The 11,201-nt window shown below is 41.4% G+C and overlaps 1 protein-coding gene across 1 annotated transcript; it reads left to right on the forward strand.

Annotated features, from left to right (window-relative positions):
* The first annotated feature begins 5,940 nt into the window (after positions 1-5,940).
* Positions 5,941-10,099, forward strand: gig2o (grass carp reovirus (GCRV)-induced gene 2o). Its single transcript, XM_007260494.3, has 2 exons — positions 5,941-6,002; positions 7,308-10,099. Exon 2 carries the CDS (start codon positions 7,314-7,316, stop codon positions 7,938-7,940), a length of 627 nt encoding a protein of 208 aa, XP_007260556.1. The 5' UTR covers positions 5,941-6,002; positions 7,308-7,313; the 3' UTR covers positions 7,941-10,099.
* The last annotated feature ends 1,102 nt before the right edge of the window (positions 10,100-11,201 follow it).

Genomic DNA, 11,201 nt, shown 5'->3' on the forward strand with positions numbered 1-11,201 from the left:
AATGAGACTGGTGCAGATACAATAAAATAACTTTATTAAAAGTTATTGAGCAGACAGGGGTAGTCAACGGAAACAGGGTCAGTACCAGTAATATACAGTGTAGAGAAACCATACCATAAAAGGAAGACAGTCCAGAGTTCATACACAGGTAAGCAGTATCACAGGGTAGGCAAAAATCCAAAGTAGTAGAAACAGTCCAGGTCCAGGTCCAGTCCAGATATCCAACACAAGGGAGTAGGCAGAAATCAACATCGGTAGAAAACAAAAACAAGATCATACACGGATAAAGGCAAGGGCAAGAGAAACGCTTTGTATTGTAGGAATTACCAAACAGATACTCGGCGAGGTGTGAGCGTGAGCATGGTCCTTAAATACTGAGGATAATCAGTACTTGGGACTTCCTGGTGGTGTCATGTGATGTGTCATGTGATCGGGAGTGTGTGTTGTGTCATGGAGTGGTGCGTTCTGGGTATTGTAGTTGTTACTGTGGGAAACGCAGATAGAGCTGGATGTGGGAGACTCAGACATGCTTTCAGCACCAGACATGACAGTACCCTCCCCCAAAGGGCCCGGAGCGGAGGCAGAACGGGGCCGACCCCGGCGACGACCACCCGGCGGACAGGGAGTACCGGCGGGAGGTGCAGGTGTCGTAGCGGAGGTGCCGGACAGACGGGGCCCCCCAGAGCGAACCCGACGAGTTGGAGCAGAGGAGGTTGTACACTTGCAGTACCTCAGAGACTTTACGATGCGTGTCCTCCCACACCTGCTCACTACGCTTCATCCATTCATCCACAGCTGGCACATCAGTGGACACCGCTGTCCAAGGAGCTAGAGGAGGCTGAAAACCCAGAACACACTGAAAGGGAGTGAGACCAGAAGTAGTGTTAACTAATGAGTTTTGTGCTATTTCAGCCCAAATGAGATATTGTGACCAATCAGTGGGATGTTTGAAGCAGTATGTACGGAGGAATTTCCCGAGTTCCTGATTAACCCTCTCACACTGACCATTACATGTAGGGTGGAACCCAGAAGTGAGACTGACATGTACACCTAGATGTTCAAAAAATGCCTTCCACACTCGAGAGGTAAACTGAGGACCACGGTCAGACAAAATATCTTCGGGGATACCAAAGTGTCTAAATACGTGCGTATAAATAGCCTGAGCAGTTTGGAAGGCAGTAGGCAGAGCTGGGAATGGAATAAACTTAACCCCTCTAGAGAAACGATCAACAACAGTGAGAACAGTAGTATAACCCTCAGATACAGGCAGATCAGTAACAAAATCAACAGCAATATGAGACCAAGGTCGCTCAGGTACAGGGAGAGGAAGTAGCTTACCGGCTGGAAGGGTTTTAGGCGTTTTACATTGCGCACAGACAGAGCAGGAGGTAACGAAAGAAGGAATATCAGCACGCATAGAATCCCACCAGTAACGGGCAGAGAGTAGCTGTAAAGTGCGTGTGACACCGGGATGACCGGAGGTTAAAGCAGAATGAGCCCAGGTGATGAGCCTGTCTCGAAACTGGACGGGTACGAACGTTTTACCCTGAGGACAGTCCTCAGAATTGGGTTGATTAGCGTTACTTTGGCGAATCTGATCATCTAACTCCCATTGAATGGCTGCGACCTGAACAGAGGGAGGAAGGATGCATTCAGCCTCCTGGGGCTGGGATGCACTGTCCACAGTGCTGTAAACCCTGGACAGCGCATCAGCTTTAGTATTACGGTTTCCCGGACGAAACGAGATCGAAAAGTTAAACCGTGAGAAAAAAAGAGACCAACGGGCTTGTCTAGGATTAAGTCGTTTAGCCGTGCGGAGGTATTCCAAATTCTTGTGATCCGTATACACAGTAAACGGATGGGCGGACCCCTCCAGCCAGTGACACCATTCTTCTAGAGCTAATTTCACAGCAAGAAGTTCCCTATCCCCTATCCCATAGTTACGCTCTGCAGGGGAAAGCTTGCGCGAGAAGAAGGCTATGGGAAACAATTTGGGTGGCGACCCACTACGCTGGGAGAGAACTGCCCCAACTCCTGATTCGGAAGCGTCCACTTCCACTACGAAGGGAAACTCGGGGTTAGGGTGCCTAAGTACAGGGGCTGAAGTGAACGCTGCTTTCAGCTCACAGAAAGAGCGCTCAGCTTCGGATGACCACTTCAGAATTTTAGTAGCCCCCTTAGTGAGGGCAGTAAGGGGCGCAGCAATGGAGCTAAAGTTACGGATGAACCGCCTATAAAAATTAGCGAAGCCGAGGAATCGCTGGAGCTCTTTTATGGTCTGGGGCACAGGCCAGTTAGTAACGGCAGTTACTTTATCATCGTCCATAAGGACGTCGGAGGAACTAATAACGTAGCCAAGAAATGTGACCCTTTGAGCGTGGAACTCACATTCCTCGGCTTTGGCAAACAGGCTATGTTCTCTCAGGCGTTGAAGAACTTGGCGGACTTGCTGGATGTGATGACAGGCAACATGAAACATTTTTCTATATGTTCAGAAACAGGGGTACATACCCCTGTCCCAGAGCAGACGCTTGAGCAGAGTTGGGCCGGAGGTCACAGTTAGCTCTCAGATGACCTGGATCACCACAATAGAGACACAGGTGAAGGCGAATTCGACGCTGCCTCTCAGTGACAGATAGTCTGGACCGTTTGATGTCCATGGGCTCAGAGATGGGTGAAGGTGCAGATTCCGGAACTGGATTCCCGGACTGGAGTTGTACAGGGCGAACCACGGGAGTGTGGCTAACAGCTTTGGGCTTTCGGGAAAGGAGCTGATCCAGACGGATAGACAGAGCGATAAGCTGATCCAGGGTGAGTGAGTCGTCCTTGCATGCAAGCTCTCTTTGAATCTCAGGGTTAAGTCCGTGTCGAAACATGGTAATGAGAGCAGGGTCGTTCCAACTGCTGCTAGCAGCTAACATACGGAACTCTAGAGCAAAGGCTGCTACTGATAGTTTACCCTGCCTTAAGCTAATCAGGAGCTCTCCACTAGGTTGCCCGTAGCGTGTATGATCAAAAACGCTGTGAAAAATAGACAAAAAAGTGTCGTAGCTGGATTCAGAAATGTTCTCCCAAATGGCTGTAGCCCAGTCCAAAGCTTTGCCAGACAGTCGAGAAACTATAAACCCGATCTTAGCTTTATCAGATGCAGGTGGAGAGTTGCTAAAAAACACGGAGCACTGGAGCAGAAATCCATTACACTTTTCAGTGTCACCGTCATAGACTTCGGGTTTGCAAACAGCGAAAAAGGGAGTAGTGGTCTTGTTAGGACTGACCACAGGGCTAACCACTGGGCTGGGGTTCTGGGTGGACAAACCCCGGAGATGATTCATAATCTCGGCTAGCTGCTGCTGTTGGTTAACCTGGTGGCGTGCTAGCTTGTCAACGGCTTGAGTCACACCAGCGAGCGTTTGCTGGTGCTGACCTAAAAGCCGACCCTGGTTAGCCAAACCAGACTTAATAGACTCTGTATCCGCAGTCTCTGTCATTATGGCCGAGTATCTTGTCAGGGCCAGACAGGAATGAGACTGGTGCAGATACAATAAAATAACTTTATTAAAAGTTATAGAGCAGACAGGGGTAGTCAAAGGAAACAGGGTCAGAACCAGTAATATACAGTGTAGAGAAACCATACCATAAACGGAAGACAGTCCAGAGTTCATACACAGGTAAGCAGTATCATAGGGTAGGCAAAAATCCAAAATAGTAAAAACAGTCCAGGTCATACACGGATATCCAACACAAGGGAGTAGGCAGAAATCAATGTCGGTAGAAAACAAAAACAAGATCATACACGGATAAAGGCAAGGGCAAGAGAAACGCTTTGTATTGTAGGAATTATCAAACAGATACTCGGCGAGGTGTGAGCGTGAGCATGGTCCTTAAATACTGAGGATAATCATTACTCGGGACTTCCTGGTGGTGTCATGTGATGTGTCATGTGATTGGGAGTGTGTGTTGTGTCATGGAGTGGTGCGTTCTGGGTATTGTAGTTGTTACTGTGGGAATCGCAGATAGAGCTGGATGTGGGAGACTCAGACATGCTTTCAGCACCAGACATGACAACATCATTGATTCCACATATAGCTCAAGTAGAGTATTATAATATTAAATATGTGATTATCTTTCATAAGTTAACTAAATTTATTGTGCTCTGTTCTTCTCTCCTGGTTTTACCATTGTCTAAAATGAATTGCTAACACAATGCAGAACAGTAGCACAAAAAAGTAATTTCTACCTGTTCTGTTTATCAGTTCAGTAGTCAGTTCTAGAGCAGTTTAGTGCATCTCTGTGAGTTTTGGAGGGGTTTTCCCATGAGTAACATCCCACACTCGTCTTTTATTAACTGATGGGTGTGGATATGCTGCCTTGTTGTTGCTAGTTTGAATGAGTGTAGAACAGACTATAGCCTACACTTGATGTCATCATTTCTATTGTAATGTCTTATAATTGCAATTGTGATGTCATTATGGCCATTTTGTTGTCATAATGGACATTGTGACAGTACTAAAGTGGTTGGACAATGAAACTGAAACACCTGTCATTTTAGCGTGGGAGGTTTCATGGTTAAATTGGAGCAGCCTGGTGGTCAATCTTCAATCATTAATTGTACATTGCACCAGTAAGAGCAGTGAGAGTGTAAAGGTTCAATTAGCAGGGTAAGAGCACAGTTTTGCTCAAAATATTGCAATGCACACAACATTATGGGTGACATACCAGAGTTCAAAAGAGGACAAATTGTTGGTGCACGTCTTGCTGGAGCATCTGTGACCAAGACAGCAAGTCTTTGTGATGCATCAAGAGCCACGGTATCCAGGGTAATGTCAGCATGCCACCAAGAAGGACGAACCACATCCAACAGGATTAACTGTGGACACTGTAAGAGGAAGCTGTCTGAAAGGGATGTTTGGGTGATAACCCGGATTGTATCCAAAAAACAATAAACCACGGCTGCCCAAATCACAGCAGAATTCAATGTGCACCTCAACTCTCCTGTTTCCACCAGAACTGTCCATCAGGACAAAAAATTATTGTGATCTAAAACCAGGTGTTTCAGTTTCATTGCCCAACCCCTGCACATTGTACAATCATAATGGTCACTGTCCTGGCTTTCCACTGTGGTGCCATCCCCATTGTCATACCACTCAGCTGTGATGTGATAATGACCGTTGAGACAATACTCTACTGTGATGTGATTATTTATATTGTAATATCTCATAATGTAATGTCATAATAGCCATTTTGTTATAATGGACATTGCGACAGTAATACATTCTAAGGTTATAATGGCCACTGTGTTGGCTTTCCAGTTTGGACACTCAGAAACAGTGTCTATGTGTGTGAGCATTCAAATGCAAGCAGCTGATCATTTTATTTCTAATTAGCAGTTTTTATTTAAAAAAAGGTATTTTTTTAACTAAATGCCTTGATTTTACTTATTTTTAGTAAACTCCATCATGACAGTTCATGCCAGGACTGGAAATATATTTTATTGCTAATTAATTTATTGCAAAAATATTGTTTTGAAGACAATATTGTGTTCATAAACATAGAATGCATTGAGCAATGCACTCCTGTAAAAGCGAGCCCACAGGATTTATGTGCAGATGGCTTTACTGAACTGCAGTGAACTGTTTTCATCTGAGGATTGACCGTGGTAAAATAACAATGATTTTTTATTTTTTTATGCATACATTATTTGATTGTTTATTTCAGTCAAAAAGAAACTGTAGGGAAATGTTTTTTTAGTACTGTGACTTTAGTAATCTAAAGCTGAAAATATAGATTTTACTATTTAACTATATTAACAAACTGGAACTCGTTTTGTGCTGCTATCTTCAGCATAGTTTCAGTTTCAGATTAACTCCCAGCAGCAGCTCCACACCCTCTCTGAGAAAAACACACACTGGTCCTGCCGGCTTACAGCCTGGATATCATTTCTTAAGAACCGAAAGCAAAACAGAGAAACAGGAAGAGCAGCAGAACACCGGTGAGTGAAGGAGGTGAGTGTGTATGTTTTTATGGTAAACCCTTTTAGCCTAAAATGCTAAAATACACACTGTAACTCGTTCAAAACTCTAATGACAGATCTCTGTAGTGCTGTAGTATTTACTGGCTGAAACTTTCATTACAGAAATGCAGTAAACTCTAAAGTGTTAACTGCAAATAGTATCAGATTTACAGATCTTTTAAACCAGTCAGACAAGACTAGGACGCATATCATTCATGTAATGTTTACTAGTCATATGTTTCCACTGATTTACATTTACACATTTTTACTCTCTTTTAATTACATTTTTACTAGTAGAAATACCCTAACAGACATTTATAATTGGGTCATTATCAGAATACTGTGCCTTTTTGCCCTCAATAACATAATGACTATTCATTATATTTATAAGTGTTCAAACTATATAGAAATCATATTTTCCATATTAATCACTTTATATTTTCATTTGCATAGATGTGTCCATCCTGTGTGGCAAGATTCATGACAGAATGGACAATGACAGGGTGGTTTTTAGTAAACAAATTGGCATTTGATAGCTTCACTGGTGGAGAGTTATTCACTGTTCTGGTGCTAGTGTGGAGGATAAATAAGGGTCTCTATCCTCTTGAACTATCAAATGCCAATTTTCATTAAAATCCATCCTGTTATTTTCCACCTTGTCATAAGGCTTGCTGTGACAGGATGAATGCATATATGCAAGTGAAAATATAAAGTAATTAAGGTTGAAAATATTAATAATTTTTTCAACAGGGTGGAAAATAACAGTGGATTTTAGTGAAAACTGGCAGTTGATAGCTCCAGTGTTGGAGAGTTATTCACCCTCCTGGTGTTAGTGTGAGGGGTGAATAAGGGTCTCTATCCTCTATCCTCTATCTTCTATGGGTCGCAATTTAAAAGAGAACCAATGTTTATTGTGTTTATTTCTGTTTTTCTCCTTGTTTAAATAAAGTTGCTACAATGAGACTGCGGCATTACCTCATTACTCTGCCTCCAGTGTTGCTACAATATGTCTACGCATATGTCTTTGTAGATCTGTAGATTTGATATTATTACTAGTGAAAGTTTTTAACTTATATCAGAAATATAAGATTCTTTTAGTCAAAACTACATTACCAAGATTTTTTTTTCTGTAATTTTACAATTTGTACCAGTAAATGTTGAGATAGGACCATTTTAAGCTAATGTTTTCATATTTGAGAATATAGTAGCTTAGCATAGGCTTTCATCATTTCATCATTTTGCCTACATTTCCCTTCTTTGAGTTGATGCTTATGTTTGTGTTTATTTTTATGTTCAGGGCTCCATGGCTGGCATGGTGTACTTTTCAGGCTGGCGGACCTCTGAGGACAGCAAGAGTCTGCCGGAGGGTGAGAAGCCCAAGTCGGGCCGCCTTTACACCATGTACCACGGCACCAACATCAACAACGCCCGAGCCATCATCACCGGCGGCTTCCAGCCGTCCAGAGGGGGGCTTCTGGGTAAAGGCGTGTATGTGAGCCGCAACATCGAGAAGGCCAAGTGTTACCCGCTCCAAACTGACAAGAAGTTGCAGGTGGTCTTCAAGCTGAGGGTGAACGTGGGCAAAGTCAAGAAGATCGATAGCGACAACCATCCTCTTCAGAAGTCCTGGTCCCAGAACGGCTACGACTGCGCCTGGATCCCACCTCACAGCAACGTGAAGGCCATCAAGTCCGGTCGCGAGGAGGACTGCGTGTGGGACCCCAGCCGCATCACCGTGATGGACGTGGCGGTCTGCGGGGACAAGAGCAAGCACCAGGAGCTGCGGGCGCTCATCCGCAAGCAGCTAATCGCAGAAGGCTGTGAACTGTGCGAAATTAACACGGAGGAACCTCACGACATTCAGGACTGCTGGCAGTGTGGGAGCAGGATATGCCCTTTTGAGAGAGAACATGTGTGCATGTCTACATGAGGCCAGGCCAGACTAGGCAAGAAGAAGGAATCTGAAGCAAAAATAGGCCTAGTTAAACAATAAAGGAGAAGGGCGGATTCATGTAGCTGTGGGTTGTGGGAGAGGGTGTATAATACAGTAGGTGTACTAGGCATTAACTGCATATCTTCCTTGGGTTTTTCCACCTCCAGAAGTCCAATTACGACGGTTTTGTGACTTTATCACAAATAGTCAAACCATGTTTTTTTATAAACTCTTTACTGTTTATCCCTTAGACCTGGAGTTTGGACAGAATTAGGCCCCATTCACACTATGGCATTAACATGCATCCTGGGTGAACCGATCATAAGTGGCCAGCAAAAATGACAGGTATGAACAATATTGATATAGAGTAGAGATATATTGTATTGTTTTCAATACACTGTCAATATGAGGTGTCAGATATAGTTTTTATTAATTGAAATATAGGTGAGCTAAACTCCCTAACACTCGCTTGCCAATTTCACTAACTAAAGTTACTGCTTCATTACTCCATGTGGTGGCGCTAATCAAATGAATAGGGTAAACCTGTGGTGAAGAATATTGGTTTGAGATTCTGTGAAACTGACACCAATAAATCCATAATTTCTGGTATTTACTTATTTCTTCAGAGGATAAAACACAGATGCTATAAAGTGTCTTAGATAATTGTCTTGTTATATATGATGTATCACAGAATCACGGTATTGTGATATCATTATTGTGGGCAATGTATCATGATATTATAATATCGATAATATAATATATGATAATATTGTAAGATGTCCTGTGATTCTCACTCCTAATATGGACAAGATACAATGTCTCAGGGATGCATTGTAATTCGATCATCATAATCAATGACCACAACTTGCATTAACCGCAAAAACTAGTTGCTTCATCTTGATTTTTTTTCACATCATTGGAGAAAATCAACACCTTTTGTCTTTTACGGAATATGATAGTAGTCTAATAAATGCAGTCCATTCTGGATTTACACCTCTATGTTCTCCTAGCCAGATCTGCAGGTGAAAGAAATACTCCTGATTTTATTTTTTTGATGTGTGGTGGAGGCATCTTCAAAGTTGGTTAGGCTTTTTAGACTCTTCCATTAGGAAATGCACTTTTTTGTGTTTTTCCACCAGATGCCACCTCAACATGCTGCTATTTAGGTACTGAATATTTACTGTCTCCACCTTAAATCTTGTTATTACTTTTTGTGAGACTGAATGTTTGAGTTTAATCACTGAGGATATGAGTAAGGGTTTGTGTACAGCTGTTTTTATTGCTACAATGACACCTAAATTGAGGAGTCACTTTTATTTCTATCATTTGTACAGAGATTTAATTTCCCATGCAAATCAGCCATTTACATTACTTACTTCCTGTGGTAAAATGACCTTAATTTTTTTCTTCAAATATCGTTTTTTATGCTGTCTCGAGACAAAGTATTTGGCATTTTTATCACATTAAAGGTAATAGGTAAATGTATTGGCTAGTGTTCATAACAAACAGTCAGACATACACTATATTGCCAAAAGTATCTGCTTGCCTGCATTGTGTTTAGTGAAATAAGACTTGGATGAAGCTGCTCAGCCATGGAACCTCATTTTAATGATGAGTGTGTCTACACTCTACTGTTCTTGATCTAATCTGAAGCTAAATGAAGTTTGGAGGTGTGTAGTGCAGAAAGTTGGTGAACTCTGTGCACTATGCTCCTCAGCATCCGCTGACCCCACTCTGTTATTTTACACTGACGGAGCACAGAGTCGCTGTCCTTCCCAGTCTCTTCCACTGTGTTATAATATCACTGACATTTGGCTGTGGAATATTTAGTAGTGAGAAAATTTCACCAATGGATTTGTTGTACAGGAGCTGCATCCTATCATGGTACCACAGTGCTGGAGTTCACTGAGCTCCTGAGAGAGAGAGAGACATATTCTTTCAGTAATATTTGTAGAAGCAGTCTGCATGACTAGGGGCTTGGTTCTATACACCTGTGGCCATAGAAGTGATTAGAATATAAATTCAATGATTTTAATGGGTGAGCGAATACTTTCAGCAATGCAGTGTATCCTTTTGAGTCTCTTTTTGTTCTATAATGTTTCTGAATATGTATGCTGTCTACCAGCTTCACCTCATTAAATTTAGTTTCAAAAGTCTCTTCTCTGTAATTTCTGACTTTGTACATCAACCAATGGTCATCTCCTAGCTAATTAAAGCAACATTATGCAGCAGACGGCCTCCATTGTGTGTTAGAATGCAGATAAAATGAAAATAAAAAAGCCTCATGGGTCAGTATAACATTTAGCAGTTACATTTTCTAATGGTATCAAGCCAAATTTGAAATGAAGAAGAAATGGGTTTTCATCCATAAACATGAAAGGTTAAATCTTCTCTCGTTTTTCGTCTTGTAAAGCAAATCTAATGGTATAATCTTATAATCTAAACTTGCAAAATGCAAAATGCAAAATGCAAAAAAAAAAAAACAGAAAATATATATATATATATATTTTTTTTTTCATTTTTCCTGAAATTACGATTGTGAGGGGCAGAGATGAAAAAATTAAAATTGGAAAAATAAATGAAAACTTATTTCTTGTTTACTGCACTCATTAAAAAAATGAAATAATTCGTTTTTACATCCCATTTTCTATTTTTGCATTTAGCCTCAAACAATCAGATAAATAAATGAATAAACGTTACACTGACCCTCTTGACGTGACAGAATTTCACCTTGAAGTTGCCAGTCGCTTGTCTGGCATCTCAGTCATTGCTCTTCTGGGCTATAATGCTGCCACTGCACTGTGTAACTTTGGTGAAGCCTTTGTGCCAGAAGTATGGAGCGCTGCATAACTTGAGTCAGATTTCATGTGTGTTAATTCTATAATATTATATATATGTAGAAAATCCTGTAGAAAAGGAATAAACTGTCCCCTACCCCTGTATAGAGCACTGTTTTAGTCTTAAAAGTCAGATTTTTGCATGCAAATAAAAACTTAGACATATATTGAAAACTGTTTAGCCTATAGCTGGAATGCAAACAGCTCTACATTTTGCATGTCGTCACTTAAAAAAACACTGCTCTTCTAGTTTTTGACATAATTTGAATTTGACAGTTGTTTTTTTACATTGTGTCAAATTCTATGATGAATGGAAAATACAAATGCTCCTAGATTACACTTAGTTTTACATTGACATCCAATGATTTCAAGTTACTATTTGGAAAAAGACTATGGGATTTGGCTTAGCAGTAATGATTTA

This window comes from Astyanax mexicanus, chromosome 1 (genome assembly GCF_023375975.1).
Source record: "Astyanax mexicanus isolate ESR-SI-001 chromosome 1, AstMex3_surface, whole genome shotgun sequence".
Taxonomy (NCBI): domain Eukaryota; kingdom Metazoa; phylum Chordata; class Actinopteri; order Characiformes; family Acestrorhamphidae; genus Astyanax; species Astyanax mexicanus.

Excerpts from the sequence above, each read along its gene's own strand:
- gig2o (XM_007260494.3), top strand. The coding sequence starts at position 7,314 with ATGGCTGGCATGGTGTACTTTTCAGGCTGGCGGACCTCTGAGGACAGC.